The sequence below is a fragment of the Ornithorhynchus anatinus genome, chromosome 3 (genome assembly GCF_004115215.2).
Source record: "Ornithorhynchus anatinus isolate Pmale09 chromosome 3, mOrnAna1.pri.v4, whole genome shotgun sequence".
Lineage (NCBI taxonomy): Eukaryota > Metazoa > Chordata > Mammalia > Monotremata > Ornithorhynchidae > Ornithorhynchus > Ornithorhynchus anatinus.
In genome coordinates this window covers 128,864,389-128,887,481 of record NC_041730.1, presented here as the reverse complement: position 1 = coordinate 128,887,481, position 23,093 = coordinate 128,864,389, and the positions used below count along the sequence as shown (strand labels likewise).

Sequence of the window (23,093 nt, the reverse complement as noted above, 5' to 3'; positions counted from 1 at the left end):
TGTACGACCCTGGGCTGTGGTCCTTCTCAGCTTTCCAGAGTACTGTTTAGTTTAGGATTGAAACATCACCTGGAAACGATTTGTATCCTGAGAGTAATCAACACCAGGGCTAAATCCTGCTTGGGTCTGGATCACCGAGCTATAAATCAAGGATGATCTCTGAGGATCTCGGCTCTGGGACCTGTTTTTCGGCGAGGAGGGAAATGGCGGGGAGAGGGTGAAGGTGGAGGGGAGATTAGATTTGGTTTAATGTCGATGCAGGGTGGGCATTTGGCATTTCAGTCAGATATTGGTTTGGAGTTGATTCCAGTTTTGGGGGGTAACCTCATTTTCACTGATGAACCCGTGGAGGCATGGGAGTGTATAGGGAGTTTGAGTGGTTTAGGGTGACCCAGAAGGATCTGGGCAAGTCATGGCCCATTTTAGTCGGGTGTTCCAGGTCTAGAGCTGGGATGATTCTAGGATGAAGCCAGGTGAAGCTCCAGAGGGCTCTAGGTCAGTCCAGACCCTCCTACTCCATTCTAGAGCTTACAAGAAAATTGGACTGGGAACAAAACCTGCCCAGTCCTTAAGGGATCTCCAAAATGGAGGCCAGTCTGAGCTGCCCCACCCACTCTGAGGTTACCTTTCATTCATTTGTTCATTCAGTCATATTTTTTGACTACTTACTGTGTGCCATGCACTGTATTAAGCCCTTGGGAGAGAACGATTCTACAATAAATTGCTGTGGGGCTGGGAGGGAGGATGGCAGCAGGTTAGCTCTTCCGAGACTGCCTTAGAGGATGGTGTTGCCAGAGCCCCCTGGGAGCCTTTAAGCTGCCTCAGAATCTAGGAATTATCCAAGAATGGTGAACTTGGGTTCTCTCCCCAGGTTCTGGACATTCAACACACTTTGGCTATTGGAGAGTGGTTCCTAACAATATTTCCTTTACCGTGAAGTTTTATTGCTATTTGCTAAGTGGAAAAGCTTACCCAACCAGGTAGGCAGTAGAAAGAAGCTTAACCTGGGGCAGTAGAAATGTCCAGCAAACAAGGCAAAAATATTGAATAAATATTGTTTCCTTTCCCTTTTCCAACCAAGTGTGTACCATTGCACCAGATTCTTCTATTGAGATTTATATCTACATATTTATGTATCTGTGTATATTAAATATATTTCAAAGTGTAGACTGTGGGAATAGGCATTTCATAACTGCAATAGTTAGAGTGGTCTTTCCTATCCATGGCTTTTTCAGTTCACAGGATCCCAAAGCATTTGTGACCATAGATAATAATAATAATGTTGGTATTTGTTAAGCGCTTACTATGTGCCGACCACTGTTCTAAGCGCTGGGGTAGACATAGGGGAATCAGGTTGTCCCACGTGGGGCTCACAGTCTTAATCCCCATTTTACAGATGAGGGAACTGAGGCACAGAGAAGTTAAGTGACTTGCCCACAGTCACACAGCTGACAAGTGGCAGAGCTGGGATTCGAACTCATGAACCCTGACTCCAAAGCCCGCGCTCTTTCCACTGAGCCACGCTGCTTCTCCAAGACCATAGACAAGTGACATGCACAAGCTGACTTGTGGGCTGTTGAATGGAAAAGGCTGATGGTCGGTTGATCTTTAACAGCTACCCAGGGATATAATAGTCTCTATCTGAAGTTACTAATATCGTGAGAAAGGTCGCAGAAGAATTCAGGGGGAGAATCAAGATTTTCCAGTTGCCTTACTTGTCAAGTGTTTTAAACGTCAATGTTCAAAATTATGTGTTTGGACTTTTGTCATCATCAATTAATCTATCAATGTTACATATTAGGTGCTTACTATATGCAGTGCATTGTACTAAGCAATACAACATAATTAGCAGATAGGTTCCCAGCCCGTAATGAACTTACAGTCTAGAAGGGGAGACAGACATCTATATAAAAAATGCATGATATGAAGTGTAAAGATGTGTACCTAATTGCTCTTTGATAGGGGATGGGGTAAATATCAAATTAGCCACGGAGAAGCAGCGTGGCTCAGTGGAAAGAGCACGGGCTTTGGAGTCAGAGGTCATGGGTTCGAATCCCAGCTCGGCCACTTGTCAGCTGTGTGACTGTGGGCAAGTCACTTAACTTCTCTGCGCCTCAGTGACCTCATCTGTAAAATGGGGATTAAGACCGTGAGCCCCACGTGGGACAACCTGATTCCCCTGTGTCTACCCCAGCGCTTAGAACAGTGCTCTGCACAGAGTAAGCGCTTAACAAATACCAACATTATTATTATTAAATAACATATTCAAGTGCATAAACAACATATAAGCAGCATTATGGGCCAATTCAGGTCAGTACCTAGGCCAATTAACTGATAGACCACAACTCTCTCACTTCTTCAAAGCCCTTAGAAATCACATTTCCTCCAGGGTCCTACCCCCATTATATTTATATCCTCCCATAATAATAATTGCCATTATTGTTATTATTATTATTATGGCATTCGTTAAGTCCTTACTATATGTCAAGCACTCTGGTAGCTACAAGTTAATCAGGTTGGACACAGGCCCTGTCCCACAAGGGATTCATGTTTCCCCACTCCTCAAGGACCTCCAGTGGTTGCCCATCCACCTCCACACCAAACAGAAACTCCTCACTGTCAGCTTAAAAGCAGTCAATCACCTTGTCCCTCCTTTCTCACCTAGATATTCTCCTGCTACATCCCAGCCTGCACACTTCACTCAAATACTAACCTACTCACTGCACCTCAATCTCATCTAACTGCCACTGACCTCTTGCCCACATCTTGCCCCTGGCCTGCAACGCCCTCCCTCCTCATAACTGAAAGACAATTACTTGCCCCCACTTCAAAGCCTTATTGAAGGCATATCTTCTGTAAGAGGTTTTCCATGACCAAGTCCGCCTTTCCTTTTCTCTCACTCCCTTCTACATTGCCCTGACTTGCTCCCTTTATTCTTCCCTGCTCCCAGTCTCACAGCACTTATGTACATATCTGTGATTTTACTTATTTATATTAATAGTAATGATGTTGGGATTTGTTAAGCGCTTACTATGTCCCGAGCACTGTTCTAAGCGCTGGGGTAGACACAGGGGAATCAGGTTGTTCCACGTGGGGCTCACAGTCTTAATCCCCATTTTACAGATGAGGTAACTGAGGCACAGAGAAGTTAAGTGATTTGCCCAGAGTCACACGGCTGACAAGCGGCAGAGCGGGGATTCGAACTCATGACCTCTGACTCCAAAACCCGGGCTCTTTCCACTGAGCCACGCTGCTTCTCCTAATGTCACCCCTTCTAGACTGTAAGATAGTTGTGGGCAGGGAAGGTGTCTGTTATATTGTACTCTCCAAAGCGCTTAGTACAGTGTTCTGCACACTGTCTTGTCTTATGCTGTCGAGTTGTTTCTGACCCATAGTGACTCCAGGACACATCTTTCCCAGAACAACCCACTCTCCACCCGCAATTGTTCTGGTAGTGTATACATGGAATTTTATTGGTAAAAATACAGAAGTGGTTCACCATTGCCTTAATATGACATATTCAGAATGTGGTTTGGGTCCAATAGTGAAAAACTTCACCTTCATATTCTCATCAACATTGTGGGCAAGGAATGTGTCTATTGTGTCATATTTTTCTCTCTCAAGTGCTTAGTACAGTGCTTTGCAAACAGTAAGCCCTCAATAAATCCAAAGGAATGAATGAATAAATCCACACAATAAGCTCTAAATAAATATGACCGACTGACTGATTCACCATCTTAGTAGAAGGGATTTAATCTCCATTTCACAGATGAGGAAACTGAGACACATAGAAGTTAAGCGACTTGTTCCAGGTCACACAACTGACAAGTGACAGAGCTGGGATTAGAATCCAAGTCTCCTGAACTCCCAGGACTCTGATCTTTCCAGTAACCCAGGCTGCTTCTTACCCTATGCCCTGCTTACTGGCCAAGATGGCGGACTCCTTTGCACCGCATAAGGAGCAGTGGGCTCTGAGCACAGCCACCAATGCTGGGCTGCAGAATTGGATTCTGCATCTGACCCTGTGACCGACGGCAGGACTCTCTGGTGGAGGGAGAGAAGGGGTTGACTGTGCCGGCTTGGGATGGTTCTCGGCGGAATATATTAATGGTTAAATTGAAATAGCCAAGATCTGCAGGCAACATTTGCATAGTTTAAGGCCTTGGAGATACTCCTGCCTGGCAGAGAATGAGAATAAAGACACCCGATCTGGAGTGAGTGAGCTGCTGGCTTGAGTCTTTTCTCACTGGGAGTGGTAGCGCTATCTATAATTTATTTTAGGGATTGATTGATTGATTGGTTGTGACTCCCACACTTTGTGGAAAGCACCTTGAGGGCCCTGGGACTTGTCTCCCCATTTTATTGTACTCTCTGAAGCTCTTAATACATCGCTCTGCCTACAATAGGCATTCAGTGAAGACTGTTGTTTTATTAATGATAGCTACTGCAGCTGCCGAAGGCGTTTCTACTTTCCCCGCTACTCTGGGTAACTGGGGCAGGTCCCCCCATTTTAGCTTCTGGAGCTTGCAGAGTTGAGGGGTATTGACAGAGTCAAAGGTCCATGCCTGAGGAGAAGAAGGTCTCCAAGGTTCCTTGGCAGTTTCCTCTCCCTTTCCCCCACCTCCGCAGCTGTAATTTTATTTATATTGATGTCCGTTTACTAGTAATGATGTCTCTCTCCCCCTCTAGACTGGGAGCTCGTTGTGGGCAGGGATTGTCCCTCTTTATTACTGTATTGTACTTTCCCAAGCACTTATTAGAGTGTTCTGCACACAGTAAGTACTGAATAAATGAGATTGAATGAATGAATAAATCTGTGGTGATTAAACAACTCTTAGAACCCATATCCAGTAACCAAAAGATACACAGCTGAAACAGCTGGACAAGAGCTAAATAAGGGCTAATTACCCCAAAGTGGCATCCAAAATGTTTTCAGACTACGGGAGACCATTGTGGACAGGGATTATCTCTATTTGTTGCTGAATTGTACTTTCCATGTGCTTAGTACAGTGCGATGCACACAGTGAGCGCTCAGTAAATACGACTGAATGAAATAACTGAATTCTAGCTTCAAGATATCTTCCTAGACATAGAGAAGAGAGAAGCAGCGGGGTTTAATGGAAAGAGCCCGGCCTTGGGAGTAAGAGACAGTGGGTTTGAATTTGGCTCGGCCACTTGTCAGCTGTGTGACTTTGGGCAAGTCACCCAACTTCTCGGTGCCTCAGTGACCTCATCTGTAAAATGGGGACTAAGACTATGAGCCCAACGTGGGACAGCCTGATTACCTTATGTCTACTCCAGTGCTTAGAAGAGTGCTTGGTACATAGTAAGCGCTTAACAATATTATTATTATGAGAGGCAGCGTGGTGCAGTGGATAGAGCCCGGGCTTTGGAGTCAGGGCTCATGAGTTCGAATCCCGGCTCTGCCACTTGTCAGCTGTGTGACTGTGGGCAAGTCACTTCACTTCTCTGTGCCTCTGTTCCCTCATCTGTAAAATGGGGATTAAGAATGTGAGGCCCACGTGGGACAACCTGATTCCCCTTTGTCTAGTCCAGCGCTTAGAACAGTGCTCTGCACATAGTAAGCGCTTAACAAATACCAACATTATTATTATTATTCCTATATTTGCGCTGCCACCTGGTGACTAACTGGAGTAAATCGTACTTCTTAAAACACATCATTTGTTCATCCTGAGCCGAATTCATTCATTCCGTCGTATTTAGTGAGCGCTTACTGTGTGCAGAGCACTGTACTAAGCGCTTGGAAAGTACAATTCGGCAACAGATAGAGACAATCCCTGCGCAACAACGGGGTCACATAAAGGGATCATTTTGAAAGCTCCCTGGATGAATTCTCAAAGCTCCAGCTGGTTCTTGTCTACTTACCAAATTCAACTTCATTGCAGTTGGTTAAGAATTCTGGCAAATAAAAGAATTCCGGGGTCAGTTCCCTCACGTCGCTCATGTTTTCTCTTGATGCCGACTCCCAAGCGTTCTGCACACTGTGAAACATCCTGTCAGCCACGTCGAAACTCCCCCCCTGTAAATGCGGATGGACACAACAGACGACGCTTATTTGGCATCAGGAGATGGGGGGTGATGACTCTTTTTAATAAAATAACTATGACGATTGTTAAGTGCTGACTCTGTGCTAGATACAAGGTTGGACATACTTTCTGTCCCATACGGGGCTCACAATTGATCTTACTCCTACTGGGGCCCAAAGATTATGTGACTCACTCAACTTCACACAATGTGGCGGAGGGGCTCAAACCCCGATTTCCCTGTGTTCTTTTTACTAGGCAACACTGCCTCTTATCAAAGAGGTCCTCACATCCATAATTCAGTCGATCGATCGTATTCAGTGAACACTTCCTGTATGGAGAACACTGTAATAAGTGCTTGGGAAAGTAGAAGATAACATCAAGACTCCTTGTAAAAGATAAACAATACAATACGGAGTATAGTACAGCCAGCTGTCCGGTTTAACACTAAGTAATCAATTTTTCATCTGATCTGAGCCCCAGTCAGTATGGACTTGGCACCAGAGGTCTTTATGTTGGGTATTTACTTATCTTTAAATTATATATTATAAATTATTTATTCATATTAATGTCTGTCTCCCCCTCCAGGCTCTAAGCGCCTTATTGGCAGGGAAGTTATCTGCTAATTCTATTGTATTGTACTCTCCCAAGCACTATGTACAGTGTTCTGCACACAGTGAGTGCTCAATAAACGCTGCTGTTTGATTTTTAAGTGCCTGCCAGGTTCTGGGGTTCAGAGATCGTGTCCCTGGTCACAGAGAAATAGAGGGAGATACAATAACAATAATAATAATAATAATTATGCTCTTATCATGTGCTGACCATTGTTCTAAATGCTGGGGTAGAAACAAGGTAATGAGGTTGTCCCCGGGGGGCTCACAGTTTGAATCCCCACTTTACAGATGAGGTAACTGAGGGACAGCGAGGTTCAACGGTTTGCCCAAGGTCACCCAGCAGACAAGTGGCAGAGCTAGGATTAGAACCCATGTCCTCTGAATCCCAAGCCCGTGCCCTTTCCACTAAGCTAAGCCTTCAGAGCAAGTTGAGGGGATCAGGCCCATCCTTCTTGTCTCCCATGTGCACTGTCTGTGACAGCAGCTTCAGATCTGGGGAGCAGCATGGCTTGGTGGAAAGAGAGCGGGCCTGTAGGTCAGAGGTAATGGGTTCCTATCCCGGCTTTGGCAGATGTTTGCTGTATTAACTTGGGCAAGTCAGTTCACGTCTCTGGGTCTCAGTTACCTCATCTGTAAAATGGGGATTTTACATTTTTTCCTTCAAGTCCCATGTGGTACAGGGACTGTGTTCAATCTGATGAGCTGGTACCTACCCAAGCACTTAGAATGTGCTTGACACATAGTAAGAGCTTAACAAGTACTACAATTGTCATTATTATTATTATTATTAGATGCTTAACTCCCTTCTTGAACCCCGGTGCCCCCCATTTCTTGCCCTTAAGACCTGGCCGCATACTTGGTCAATAAAAGATATCTCCGTTTGGATATCCTCCTGCCACCTCACACTTAATAGGGCTAAAACTGAACTTATCTCCCCATCCAAACCCTGTCCTCCCGCTTACTTTCCCATCACTGTTGACAGCACCGCCATCCTTCCTGTCTCACTCGTTTCTCTTCTCTCTCTCTCATGCAACCCATATATCTAAGCCATCACAAAATCTTGTCAGTTTTACCTTCACAACATCACTAAAATCCTCCCCTTCCTCTCCATCCAAACTACTACCAGGTTCACGCGAGCACTTTTCCTATCCCGCCTTGATTACCGTATCAGCTTCCTTGCTCTCATCCCTGCCTCCTGTCTCTCCCCACTCCAGTCCATATCCATTCCGCTCTCTGAGTCATTTTCCTTCAAAAATGTTCAGATCATGATTCCCCACTTCTCAAGAAACTCCAGTGGTTGCCCATCTACCTACACCTCAAACAAAAACTCCTCAGCATTGGCTCTAAAGCAGTCCAACCTACCTCACCTTGCTATTCTCCTACTACAACCCTGCGCACACACTTCATTTCTCTGACGCTAACCTTTTCACTGGACCTCTTGTGAAGCAGCATGGCTCAGTGGAAAGAGCTTGGGCTTGGGAGTCAGAGGTCATGGGTTCTAATCCTGGCTCTGCCGCTTGTCAGCTGTATGACTTCGGGCAAGTCACTTAACTTCTCTGTGCTTCAGTTCCCTCATCTGTAAAATGGGGATGAAGACCGTGAGCCCCACGTGGGACAACCTGATCACCTTGTATCCCCCCAGCGCTTGGAGCTTTGCTTTGCATATAGTGAATGCTTAACAAATACCATTATTATTATTACCCCCATCTCTTCTATCTCGCCACAGACCGACCTCTCACCCACATCCTACCTCTGGCCTGGAATGCCCTCCCTCCTCGTATCAGACAGATAATTGCTCTCAGCTTCTTCAAAGCCTTATTGAAGGCACATCTCTTCCAAGAAGCTTTGTCTGACTAAGACCCTCTCTTCTTCTCCCACTCCCTTCTGCGTTGCACTGACCTGTTCCCTTCATTCATCCTCCCTTCCACACCACAGATGTATATATCTGTCATTCCTTCCCTTCCCTTCCCTTCCCTTCCCTTCCCTTCCCTTCCCTTCCCTTCCCTTCTTTCTTCCCTTCTTTCTTCCCTTCTTTCTTCCCTTCTTTCTTCCCTTCTTTCTTCCCTTCTTTCTTCCTTCCTTTCTTTCTTTCTTTCTTTCTTTCTTTCTTTCTTTCTTTCTTTCTTTCTTTCTTTCTTTCTTTCTTTCTTCTTTCTTTTTCTTTCTTTCTTTTCTTTCTTTCTTTCTTTTCTTTCTTTCTTTCTTTCTTTCTTTCTTTCTTTCTATTAACATCTGTCTCCCCCTCTAGACCATGAGCTCATTGTAGGCAAGAAATGTGTCTGTTGTTGCATTGTACTCTCCCAAGCAGTTAGTACAGTACTTTGCACACAGTAAGTTCTCAATGAATACTTTTGAATGAATGAATGAAAATTGAAAATTGAAATTGAAAATGAATTAAGCCTGGCCTCATTAAAATCTCCCTTGCTCTCCTACATTCCTTTCCCTCTCGAGCCTCTTGTTTTTCTCCCATCTTCCCAGCATTATCTCAAGAGATCTCTTGTTTTCTCTCAAATTCTACCTCTTCCACTGGAGTTTCTGACCCTAATCCCTTTTCACCTCATCAAAACACTTGCATCCTCCCCTTCTTCCTTCTCTGATTGCCATCTTCAACAGTTCATTTTCCAATGGCTCCTTCCCCACTGCTTTCAAGCATGCCTAGGTATTCCCTATCCTAAAAAGAAACCCTCCCTTTTTTAATAGTGTTTTTAATAGTATTTGTTAAGCGCTTACTAGGTGGAAAAAAATAGTGTTCTAAACACTATTTGTTAAGCACTTACTGAGTTTCAGGCACTGCAGTAAGCACTGAGACAGATACAAGATAATTACGTTGGACATAGTCCCTGTCCCACATAGGGCTCACAATCTTAATCCCCATTTTACAGATAGAGTAGCTGAGGTCCAGATAAGTTTAGTGACTTGCCCAGGGTCACACAGCAGACAAGTGGTGGAGCCAGAATTAGAACCCTTCAAACCATTACTCCTTCCAATTATCAGCCCCATCTCCCTCCTGCTATTCTTCCCCAAACTTCTTGAGTGAGTTGTCTCCACTGACTGCCCCACTTCATTCATTCATTCATTCAATAGTATTTATTGAGCGCTTACTATGTGCAGAGCACTGTACTAAGTGCTTGGAATGTACAAATCGGTAACAGATAGTGTCAGTCCCTGCCCTTTGATGGGCTTACAGTCTAATCGGGGGAGACGGACAGCCAAGAACAATAGCAATAAGTAGAATCGAGGGGATGAACATATCATTAAAACAATAGCAAATAAATAGAATTAAGGCGATGTACATTTCATTAACAAAATAAATAGGCTTTCTCTCTTCCAACTCTCTCCTTAACCCCCTGCAATCTGGCTTCCCCCCTCAGCACTCCACAGAAATAGCCCTCTTTAAGTTCACCAATGACCTTTTTTTTTCTGGCCAAATCTGACAGCCTCTACTCCATCCTACTCCTTCTTAGCTTTATGCTGTCTTCAACACTGTGGACCTCCCCATTCTCTTAGAAACATTATACAACCTTGACTTCATCGACACAATCCTCTCCTGGTTCTTCTCCTATCTCTCTAACTGCTCCTTCTCGATCTCTTTCAGGCTGCTACCCTCTAACAATGTCAGCCCCTAAAGGCTCGGTCCTAGGTCCCTTTCTATTCTCCAACTACACCCATTCCCTTGGACAACTCATCCGTGCCTATGACTTCAACTGCCTTCTCTACATGGCTGATTCCCAGATTCAGCACTTTAGCCCTGACTTTTCCCCTTCTCTGCAGTCTCCCATTTCCTCCTGCCTTCAGGACATCTCTACCTGGATGTCCTGCCAATAATTCAACTAAAAATGTCTGAAACGGAATTCTTCATCTTCCCACCCACACCCTGTCCTCCCCTGTCTTTGTCATCACCATAGACCACACCACAATCTTCCCTATTGAACAAGCCCTTGACCTTGGCATTTTCCTGGATTCATTTCTCTCATTCAACCCACGCATTCAAGCTGTCACCAAATCCTGTTGGTTCTACCTTTATAGCAACACAAAAATTCACCTGTTTCTAAAAAAACCTTAAGTCCACGTCTCCCCACTTCTCAAGAACCTCCCATGGTTGCCCATCCACCTCCACGACAAAAATAGAAAGTCCTTATCATCTGCTTTAAAGAAGTCAATCAGCTTGCCCCCTCTTACCTTACTTCCCTGATTTCCCACTACAACCTGGGACACACACTTCCCAACACACTCACTGTAGTTAGCTCTAGTCTATCTCTCCTTGGGCCTTTTCTTCCCTCTGACCTGGAACTCCTTCCCCCTTCACATCTGACAATTCACCACCCTTCCCAGCTTCATAACCCTCCTAAAATCGCATTTCCTCTTACAGAAGGCCACATACCTACACTCTCTTCTGTGTCAATTACATATTTGGCTGTATATCTCTCATGCCCTTTGGTACTTACCCCACCCCACAATACTGATGTAAAAATTTTAATACTCTACTATTGCCCCTATCCCTAATCTATTTAAGGTCTGTCTAGCCCCAAAGACTGTTAAGTCTTTGTGAGCAGGAATTGTGTCTACCAAGTCTGTTATTTTTTCTTTTGCAAGTACTTAACACAGTGCTTCACACACAGCATGAATTCAATAAATGCCACTGATATATTGGTTGATTGTTCAAGGATCCCCACAGAGAATCCTCTAAGTTCAGGAAAGTTCAACATACTTCCTCAAAAATAGCATGTGTGTGATGTCATCAGGTTACTTTGCTTGCTTGCCTTAACACATGTGACTTCAAGTGTATTTCTATGTCTGTTCCTCCAAAGTACCATCTATGATCACCTTATCTTTGTACAACCTAATGGCCTAGCCCCAAAAGAGTGAATTGGAACACCGGATACATACTGGTCAACACCGGGCTCATTAGAGAAGCAACGTGGTTTAGTGGAAAGAGCCTGGGCTTGGGAGCCAGAGGTCATGGCTTCTAATCCCAGCTTCACCATATCATCTGTGTCTCAGTTACTTCAATAAAATGGGAATTAAGACTGTGGCCCCACTTGGTGATTAGACTACCTGGTGATTAGAACAGTTCTTGGTACATAGTAAGTGCCTAACAAACATCATCATTATTATTATTCTTCCTCCCCCCACATTCCCCTGGCTGTTAACTTTAACTAGTCACTCTCCAATGGCTCCTTCTTCTCCACTTTCACAAACACCTACCTCTCTCCTAAAAAACACCCTCCCTCGATCCACTGCCCCTCCCAGCTATCACCCCATCTCCCTCCTACTATTCTTGTCTAAACTCCTTGAACGGTCACTTTATCCCTGCTACCTCCACTTCTTCTTCTCCCACCTCTTCTTCCGCTCCCTTCTCAACCCCCCTGTAACCTGGTTTCCAGCCCCTCCACTCTGCTAAAACTGCTCTCTCCTAAGTGTCTCCTTCAACCCACATCTTCACTCAGTCGCTAAATCTTGGCAATTTCTACCTCAACAGCATCTCCAGAATTTGCTCCTTCCTCTCCATCCAAATTGCTACTAAATAATAATGCTGGTATTTGTTAAGCGCTTACTATGTGCAGCGCACTGCTCTAAGCACTGGGGTAGATACAGGGTAATCAGGTTGCTCTACGTGAGGCTCACAGTCTTAATCCCCATTTTACAGATAAGGTAACTGAGGCACAGAGAAGTCAAGTGGCTTGCCCGCAATCACACAGCTGACAAGTGGCAGAGCCGGGATTCGAACCATGACCACTGACTCCCAAGCCCGTGCTCTTTCCACTGAGCCATGCTGCTTGAAGCAATAGGAATACAATAGCTTGACTACCACACCACCCTCCTCTTTGACATCCCTGCCTCCAGCTTCTACACTTTCCAGTCCATGCTTCAATCTGTTACCTGTTTCATTTTTCTAAAAAAAAAAAATAATCTCTGTATGTCCACCCATTCTTCAAGTGCCGCTAGTGGTTGCCCGTCCATGTCCACACCAGGCAGAAACCCTTCATCAATGAATTTAAGGCATTCAGTAGGCTCTCTCTGCAGTAATTATCCTCACTCTTCTCCCACTACAACCCAACCTACTCACTTCACTTTTCTACCAACCTATTTGCTCGTTCTCCCCTCATTCACACTGACCCCTAGCTCATGTCCTCCCTATTTGAGCTAGGAACTCCTTCCCTTTACAGGTATCTGACAGATCACCGCTCTCCCCTTCATCAAAGCCCTAGGAAAATCATATCTACTCCAGGAAACCTTCCCTGACTAAGATCTCCTCATCTTATTCTTCCTCTGTTCTGCCCTCAGGTCCATCTCCACCTAAGCCCTTCAATACTCACCACAGTCCCCACTCTAGAGTCCTTATATACATATTTTTATGCTCTGTTGTTTCCCGTCTCTGAAATGACTCATATTGTCTTTCTCCCTCACTACATTTTAAGCTTCTTTTGGGCCAGGATAACGTCTACCTCTCTTTCAAGTGCATAGTATAGTGTTCCTCACCTAGTAAGCGCTCAGTAAATACCACTGATTGATTATATGATCTGGCAAGTTGGACCTCAGAGCAACGGGTGAACAGAAGTGAGCCGACTAGGGCAAGCTAAGATTCCCACAACATAATCATGTCTGCTTCCTGCCGGTAGTGAAAAAGGCCAACATCGCTTCTAACACCATAACAAATACCAGTATAAAGGTCAAATATATGAGGAGTTGTAAAAGGGAAGAGTCTTTCTGACTCTATGGACTGTAAGCTCATTATGGGCAGTATACTGTAACAAAGTATACTCTCCCGAGCACTTAATACAGTGCTCTGTCCAGAGTAAGCACTCAAGAAATATGACTGATTTCTGAGCTTCTGATATGCTTTTCCTTCATTCCCAGACCAACCTGCCCCACCCCCAACCCCGATATCTCTGGCTCTTGACGGCGCTCAATAATCAAGTCACAGAGAAACATCCATCATTCAATCAGTGGTAATTTTTGAATGCTTTCTATGCGCAGAGCACTGCTCTTGAGCACCTAATCACAATTCCACACACACCCAGAGAGACTTTCTCGCGGACGCTCACATGGAAGTTAAAGTTGGAGCTCTTGCACAAGGTCATTTCAGTTTTGACTGCCATCAGGAGGGACCATCAGAATCAAATTCAAATTGAAATTCAAACGGGATATCGGGCGCTATAAATAAGTCAGAAGCTAACGAGTATCTCATTGAAGTATATTAAGGGGTTTGTATATTTAATCTACATGTCGTGTATTGTTTCTGCAGGTGATTGATGCTTTTTCATCTTTTTTTGTAGCTTTTATGAGTGCTGATGATAATCTCCTGAGAAACAATATGATTTGGTAATAAAAAGATTACCTGTATTAAATAAAAATAATATATACATAGAAAATACTGTTAGTGCTACAAATCTGGTTAAAGATATTACCACAAAGAAAAATGTTATTTTTTTGCTGCTGTCTAATGCATTTTAGCCAAAGTAATATCTTTAAAACTTAAGCCTGTATTATTTATAAAGGAAGCAATAACTGATTTTCCTATTTTCTATATTAATAAATTTATTTGCATATATTTATATCAAGATTAATGGGTTTTCTCACTCTTGGCATGCAAAAAGCAAACCTAGGGAAAACTCTCCAGTGTCGCTTTTTGCTATTTATGCCGAGAGTCCGTTTTTTCACGTAAACTCTAGTGGTTTTAAGCGATTTTGCCACCGGCTTACTGGTCTCTCTCTCCCCAGTTCCTATCTCCCCATAAAGGGATTAGAATAAAGCAAAAACATTGTGTGATGATAGCTCTTTTATTGCTCTGCAGCCTATATGCAAAACTAGGCACCAAAATGGTGTCAAGATAAACTATAAATGTTTTATTCAATGAAAGGCAAGATCAGCTCAGATTGATCCATGCGAGAAGTTGGCTGAATATTTTACTTGCACACATTACAAACTGTTACCATGCAGTAGAAGTCCACTGCATAAGAGAAATTCAAACCCTGCTGTGGTCTTTAGCCATAGGAAAGACCCATCAATACTCCCTCTCTTAAATCTCCCAATTGCTGGTTGGAGGTCCTCCATCAAATTAGTAATGCTAAAAAAAAAGGAAAAGATCATGAAAAAGGGAAACCAAAAGATCTGTCTGGGTAAGTGTTCCAACTGTCCAGTTTTATGCCAACTTGGGGAGGCTCAAGGTAAACTTGAGCTTCTTGAGCTTCTTGAGCTTCTGGACCTTGGATGGGGAAACAATTGAAGCAAAATAACTGCGGATTTCAACCTTTAACATTGCCGAGAGTGGCTCACTGGTTACCAGATTACTAGGGGGTTCCGTCCTGAGACGGACCCGATCCATTTTTCTCTCTCTCACCACAGAGATTCTGCTTCCCCGCCCTGTTGTCAGAGTCAGTCCCTGCTCAACCTTTATTCGCTCTGAGTTTTCTACTTTAGCCTGTGCCATTCTCAATTTCCTGTTCCCCTCCCCTTAAACACTGAAGAGCAGTGATAAAATCCAAAGTATAGTTCATAACTACCATGTCAATGAACGGCTCTGGGACTTTGGTATTAAAATACAGTCATGGTAACCGTTACTTACAATTGTACATTTGCAGGCCTTTCTCAATTATTAAACTTCTAGCCAGAAATTTCGCTTTTCACATTCTCTGGGCACAGCTTGAGTGAGTAGCATGGCCTAATGTAAATGATGATGATGATGGTATTTGTTAAGCACTTACTATGTGCCATAAACACCGTACTACGTGCTGGGGTAGAAGTTATCAGGCTGTCCCTCGCAGGGCTCAGTCTTTATCCCCATTTTACAGATGAGGTAACTGAGGCACAGAGAAGTGAAGTGACTTGCCCAAAGTCACGCAGCTGACAAGTGGAGCCGGGATTAGAATCCACAACCTCTGACTGCCAAGCCCATGCTCTTTCTACTCATCTACACTCTGGTTTTGTAAAGAGCAAAAGAGCACAGGACCGGAAATCAGAGGATCTGGTTCAGACTTTGGATCTGTCATTTCATTCAATCGTATTTATTGAGCACTTACTGTGTGCAGAGCACACAGATCTTTCTGGGGGATCCGGGGCAGGTCACTTAACTTCTGTGTGCCTCGGTTTTCTCACCTGCAAAATGGGGATTCAATACCTTTTCTGCCTCATGCTTAGACCATGAGCCTAATAAGGGATAAGGACTGTGTCTGACTTGATCATCTTGTACTGACCCTGATGTTTAGGACAGTGTTTGGCACATAGGAAGAGTTTATCAAATGCCTCCAATACTAAGACAGAAATTAATCCATAAAGTAACAGTAATATCTGCCTCCCCTTCCCCTCTCCCCCCAACTCATATGTAACTAGTGCTAAGTAAGAATAGTGCCTAGCACACAGTGAGCACGTAATAAATATCATTATTCTCATTATTCATTCCCAGTCCCTCAAGCCATATAATCCCACCAGCCAGCTCTAGCATTTAGGTAATAATTTATAACCACTCTGAGCACTTATAGTTTATCTGTTTCTTCAACTGCACATTTAATTATTCATTTGGATTAATCTATTTGTAAATATTTTATCCCTGTATCCCCATTAGAGTGTAAACTCCTTGTGGGCAGGATACATTTTACTTCTAGGTTTTGTCCTCCGCAAGTGCTTAGTGTTGTATAATCAGTGACTGCTAGATAAATGTCATTCCTTCTACTATTACTATTACTACTCTTACTATCACTCTTACTGCTATTAATAATAATTTTGATATTTGTTAAGCACTTACTCTGTGCTGAACACTGTCCTAAATGCTGGTGTAGATTCAGGGTAATCAGGTTTTCCCACGTGAGGCTCACAATCTTAATCCCCACTTTACAGATGAGGTAAGTGAGGCACCAAGAAGTTAAGTGACTTGCCCAAGGTAACGCAGCTGACAAATGGTGGAGGCAGGATTAGAACCCACGACCTCTGACTCTAAGCCCGTGCTATTTCCACTGAGCCCTGCTGCTTCTCTATTATTCCTACTCCTACTATTACCCCAGTCCCTTCATTCCCTGACACCATTAATTAATTGATTATGGTACTTGTTAAGCACTTACTATGTGCCAAGCACTGTTCTAAGAGCTGGGGACTTGTCTCATGGTGTCGAGTCATTTCCGACCCATAGTGACGCCCCAGACACGTCTCCCAGAACGCCCCGCCTCCATCTGCAATCATTCCGGTAGTGGATCCAGAGAGTTTTCTTGGTAAAAATCTGGAAGTGGTTTACCACTGCCGTCTTCCACGCAGTCAACTCGAGTCTCGGCCCTCGACTCTGTCCAATGTGGCTGCTGCCCAGCACGGGTGAGTTTTGACTTGTAGCAGATTAACTTCCACTCGCTAGCCACTGCCCAAGCTAGGAATGGAATGGACAGGCCTCTGCTTGACTTTCCCTCTCGTAGCCAAGACTGGTAGACGACTGGAAACTCTCCAGGTGCCACCCTGAGAGGGAAGTGCTGGGATAGCTACAGGTTAATCAGGATGGACACAGTCCCTGTCCCACATGGGGCTCACACTCTTAATCCCCATTTTGTGGATGAGGTACCTGAGGCTCAGAGAAGTGAAGTGATTTGTCCAAGGTCACACAGCAGATATGTGACAGAGCTGGGATTAGACCCCAGGATCTTCTGACTCCCGGGCCCGTGCTCTATCCATTAAGCCACACTAACATACCTCTGTGTTAGTGACCGACGATTATGGTTATGGTAAATGGAAAAACTGAACTTGAATGGTGCAGGGGCGCAAAGAACAGATTCTGCCCAACAATCCAACAATCACTCATTGATCCCTCATTTCCTCACCCTATCTGCTCTTCCCTTTGTGTTAACTATGCATCTGCGTCTTTATCCCTTAATCAGTCAAGGGATTGAGAGCTTATTGGGTACAGAGTCATCCTTAAGCACTTTGATACATACCCCATACAAACCCCATGGAATTTACAGGCTTATCCTTATTCTTTGCTGCTTCCCCTATCTGTAATTTATGTCTCTTTCCTGCCTAGACTGTAAGATTCTTAGGAGCAGAAAATGTGTCTACTAACTCTGCCAATAAAACCAACTAGTATTATTCATATTATTGTACTTCTTTAGCACTTACTACGTTCCGAACACTTTTCTAAGTTCCGGGGTAGGTACAAGTTAACCAGGCCGGACACAGTCCCTTTCCCACGTGGGGCTCACGCTCTTAATCCCCACTTTACAGATGAGGTAACTGAGGCCCAAGAGAAATTCAGTGACTTGCCCCAGTCCCACAGAAGACATATGGCAGAGCCAGGATTAGAACCCAGGTTCTTTTAAGTCCCATGTTCATGCTCTAGCCACTAAACCGTGCTGTGTCCCTAACAACACTTATTACAGTTCTCTGCAGATAGTAAATGCTCAATAAAAACCGTAGATTGATTTATAATCCACATGCTTTTCCACTCATACGACCTCTAGCTCTCTCAGAACATACACATGTATTTTCTGGAGGCCCAAACCAGACGCAGAGTTTGTATAGAAACAAGAAGAAAACCATCCTCCTTGCAGTATACGAGCGTCATATCCCTTCCCGAAACATTTTACTGCCACAGTTAACATATGGCCATCAAAGCCTGCCTCAGGTGGTCCCGAAAACTCTCACCCACTGCTAGGAACAGCTGATTTCACGGGGCTTATTACTTTATTAACACAGCGTTTTATTTGTATTAGCTTATTAAACACGGAGCGGCACTGAAGCGTTCGGAGGCGATTCAAGCGGTACGGCCTAGCTGCTCCTGACCCTCCCCCGCCGCCCATCGCCTCATCCTGCCGCTCTTTCTGCTAGGCCTCGACCAGACGGCACCGTCAAGGTAGGCTGGCTTCAGCAGGGGTCCTTCTGGCGTGTTCGCGGCAGGGTCCTCCGCTCCCTCTCTCCCGCTCTGACTGTGGGACGTGTTCTCAAAATCCAATCGCTGGACCGAATTGCACTGTGGTCCCGATGCTGTTTGCCCAGAGTCCGTCTCCGAACGGCACCGTCCAGCTGCCGGTTCCAGACGTCGCCCCTGAAGGCTGATGGACCGTGCCAGGGGTCTGAGGTGGGCATGGGAGAGTGGCAGCTGCCTTCCTCGTGGGTCTGGTTCTCCAGGGTCTCCCCTGGGATATGTGTGTGTGGAGGGAGAGTTACTTTTTTTCTCTTCTTTTCTTTCCTTTTCTTTCCTTCCTTTTCCTTTCTTTTCTTCCTTCTTTTCTTTTTTCTACCTTCCTTCCTTCCTTCCTTCCTTCCTTCCTTCCTTCCTTCCTTCCTTCCTTCCTTCCTTCCTTCCTTCCATTTTTTTCCTTCCTTCCTTCCTTCCTTTCCTTCCTTCCTTCCTTCCTTCCTTCCTTCCTTCCTTCCTTCCTTCCTTCCTTCCTTCCTTCCTTCCTTCCTTCCATTTTTTTCCTTCCTTCCTTCCTTCCTTCCTTCCTTCCTTCCTTCCTTCCTTCCTTCCTTCCTTCCATTTTTTTCCTTCCTTCCTTCCTTCCTTCCTTCCTTCCTTCCTTCCTTCCTTCCTTCCTTCCTTCCTTCCTTCCTTCCTTCCTTCCATTTTTTTCCTTCCTTCCTTCCTTCCTTCCTTCCTTCCATTTTTTCCTTCCTTCCTTCCTTCCTTCCTTCCTTCCTTCCTTCCTTCCTTCCTTCCTTCCTTCCTTCCTTCCTTCCTTCCTTCCTTCCTTCCTTCCTTCCTTCCTCTTCCTTCCTTCCTTCTCCTTTCTCTCTCTCTCTCTCTCTTTCTTTCTCTCTCTCTTTCTTTCTCTCTCTCTCTCTCTCTTTCTTTCTTTCTTTCTTTCTTTCTTTCTTTCTTTCTTTCTTCTTTCTTTCTTCTTTCTTTCTTTCTTTCTTTCTTTCTTTCTCTCTTTCTTTCTCTCTTTCTTTCTCTCTTTCTTTCTCTCTTTCTCCTCTCTTTCTTCCTCTCTTTCTTCCTCTCTTTCTTCCTCTCTTTCTTCCTCTCTTCTTCCTCTCTTTCTTCCTCTCTTTCTTCCTCTCTTTCTTCCTCTCTTTCTTCCTCTCTTTCTTCCTCTCTTTCTTCCTCTCTTTCTTTCTCTCTTTCTTTCTCTCTTTCTTTCTCTCTTTCTTTCTCTCTTTCTTTCTCTCTTTCTTTCTCTCTTTCTTTCTCTCTTTCTTTCTTTCTTTCTTTCTTTCTTTCTTTCTTTCTTTCTTCTTTCTTTCTTTCTTTCTTTCTTCTTTCTTTCTTTCTTTCTTTCTTTCTTTCTTTCTCTCTTCTTTCTCTCTTTCTCTCTTTCTCTCTCTCTCTCTTTCTCTCTCTCTCTTTCTCTCTCTCTCTTTCTCCCTCCCCCTCCCTTCCTCTCTCTCTTTCTTGTTCTCTCTCTCTTTCTTTATCCTTCTTTCTTTATCTTTCTCTCACTCTCTCTCTATCTCTCTTCATATTCTCTCCACTCTGCCCCCATCAGTGGTAAGGTCAGACCCCACCCTTCTTTCTCTCTTCTCACTGCAGGATATAAAGGCACACTATCCTCTGCCATGTGAACATTCCAGTTAATCTTCACTGTCAGCCTCATTTCCCTGAGGCACACAAGGTTGAATAACTTGCCGAAGGTCCCATAAAAATTAGAGAAGGTGATAAAAATCAGGGATGATAAAATATAAGAGGCTGTTGGCAAAGAGCTGTTTGTTGCCATTTGGACAGGGAAAACCAGAGAATCAGTAAGAAATACTGACCAAAGATGGGGCACGTTGGGGGGCAGGGGGAAATGAGCACAGTTGTCCCACACGGGACTCACGGTCTTTATTCCTATTTTACAGATGAGGTAACTGAGGCCCAGAGAAGTAAAGTGGTTTGCCCACAGTCACACAGCAGACAGGTGGCGGAGCCGGGATTAGAACCCATGACCTTCTGACTCCTAGGCCCATGTTCTAGGCACTAGGCCACTCTGCTTCCAGGGCAGGGACAAACCAGCTGCCAACTGGACAGCTGGTATGAAATCACACCAACAGTCATCCTGCACCTAGCCCAAAGAGCAGAGTTCTGGTGGGCTGGCCCAGGACTGAGACTGGACATGCCCAGAGGGTTCCCTGCCTACCAAGAGATCTCCCCTCCACAGAATGAAGATGCAGGGGGAAGGAACAAAATTTTTTCTGTGTTAGCTGCCCTTGTGAAGTGACTTAGGGGTCACTTCTGATCACAAACCGGGTCCCTAGAGCTGCCGGGTCCCCTATCCCAATCTGTGGTGTCCTGGAGACCTATCGCAATTGTTAGTCGGTCAACCAGTCAGTCATGTTAAGTGAGCATTCAATGTGTGCACAGCACTGTCCTAAGCACTTGGGAGCATACAATATGACAATACAACTCAAACACTCCCTGCCCACAACGAGTTGACGGTCTAGAGGGTCAATTGTCTTGAACCCTTTACCTTATTAAGGTGTATAAATTCTGGATGAGCTTTACCAGTGGCAGCACAGAGGGCAACCTCAAAGCAGGAGCAGCAGAGAACCGGAAGACCGTCAAAGGATCCGATTTTATCTTCCCTCCATTTTGCTCACTTGCCAGTTTGCCCGGTGCCCTAATGATTTCTCTGGCCTCATGCCCTTCACTGATGGAAAGAACACTGCACTGCGATCGCTGGAAGATTATTGCCCGTCATGCTGTTAGAGGAACTATTTACAGGGATTGACATTTATTTTTTTAAATTCTGCCTCTGTTTCATTGCTTCTCAACTCTCACGAGTCCTACAACTGGAAGCTCTTTGGCATTGTTGGGAGTTTGTGGTATTTGTTAAGTCTTAGTATGTTAGAATAAGCGTTGGGGTAGATAATCAAGTCAGACACAGTACCTGTCTCACATAGCCTCCCAATCTAAGGGGGTGGGAGAACAAGAATTGAATCCCCTACCTTTTCTACACAGGTGATCGCCCATATCTGCCTCTCCAGCACGGACCCCTCTCCTTCTCTGCAGTCTCAGATTTCCCTCTTGCCTTCAGGACATCCCTGTTTGGATGACCCGCGAACACCTCCATCTTAACGTATCCAGAATAGAACTACTCCTCTTCCCACTCAAACACTATCCTTCTCGTGATTTTCCTATCTCTAGAAAACAGCACCATCCTCCCTTGTCTCACAAGTCCTTAAACTCGTCAGTATCCCTGAATCATTTCTATCATTCAGCCCACAAATTCAAGTGGTCGGCAGGTTCTGTCAGTTCTACCTTCACAACATCCTCCCTTTCCTTTCCAACGGAACTGTTTTTACACTGATACAAGAAACTTATCATATCCTGCCTTGACTTCTACATCGGCCTACGTGCTGACCTCTCTGCCGCCTGTCTTTCCCTTCTCCAGTCCCGACTTCACTCAGCTGCTCGAGTCATTTTTCTAAGAATAGTTCAGTCCATATCTTCCCACTTCTCAAAAACCTCTAACAATACTTATCCTTATTATGTGCCAGGTTCTGTACTAAGCACTGGGCTGGATACAAGCCAATTGGGCTGGACACAATCTCTGTCCCACGTGGGGCTCACAGTCTCAATCTCCATTTTACAGATGAGGTAACTGAGAGAAGTGAAGTGACTTGCCCAAGGTAGCTCAGCAGACAGGTGGCGGAGCTGGGATTAGAACCCATGACCTTCTGACTACCAGGCCCATGCTCTCTATCCACTGTGCCATGCTGCTTCTCATAGTCACCCAACCATCACCACATAAAGCAGGAATTCCTTACCTTCATTTTTAAGACACTCAGCCAGCTGTCCCCTGTCCAACCTTACCTCTAATCTCCTACTACAACCTACCCTGCACAATTCACACCCCTAACACCAATTTACTGTGCCTCGAGCTCATCAACCCCTTGTCCACATCCTTCCTACGGCCTGGAACTCCTCCCCTTTCTTAACCAACAGACCACCACTCTCCTCACTTTCAATGCCCTTTTAAAGCTCACATCTCCCCAAGAGGTCTTCCTTGACTACGCCATTTTCCCTACCTCCTCTCCCTTCTGTGACACCTATGCACTCGGATCATTGTAGCTTAAGTCCTTGACGGTCACCCCGTCCTCAGCCCCACAGCACTTAAGCATGACTGTAAGACCATCATAGGACAGGGACTGTCTCTATCTGTTACCGATTTGTACATTCCAAGCGCTTAGTAATAATAATAATAATGTTGGTATTTGTTAAGCGCTTACTATGTGCAGAGCACTGTTCTAAGTGCTGGGGGAGACACAGGGTAATCAGGTTGTCCCACGTGAGACTCACAGTTGATCCCCATTTTACAGATGAGGGAACTGAGGCACAGAGAAGTTAAGTGACTTGCCCACAGTCACACAGCTGACAAGTGGCAGAGCCGGGATTCGAACCCATGAATTCTGACTCCAAAGCCCAGCCTCTTTCCACTGAGCCACGAGTGCTCTGCACATAGTAAGCGCTCAATAAATACTATTGCATGAATCTTCCTGCACTCAACCACTTCCACTACCGTAAATTATTTTCCCGTCTGTC

The 23,093-nt window shown here is 44.7% G+C and overlaps 1 protein-coding gene and 1 non-coding gene across 4 annotated transcripts in view; both read right to left on the bottom strand.

Moving 5' to 3' along the window:
• The window catches only part of WDFY4 (WDFY family member 4), a 404,782-nt gene that overhangs the window by 52,692 nt on the left and 328,997 nt on the right, over window positions 1-23,093 (bottom strand). For all 3 annotated transcript variants that reach the window (XM_029060697.2, XM_029060700.2, XM_029060698.2), the window contains exon 52: window positions 5,887-6,040. In XM_029060697.2, the coding sequence (XP_028916530.1) occupies window positions 5,887-6,040 (154 nt within the window). The remainder of the gene's footprint in view (window positions 1-5,886; window positions 6,041-23,093) is intronic.
• LOC114810711 lies at window positions 16,968-17,105 on the bottom strand. The gene has a single exon (XR_003758406.1). It is a non-coding gene; the product is annotated as a small nucleolar RNA SNORA7 (small nucleolar RNA).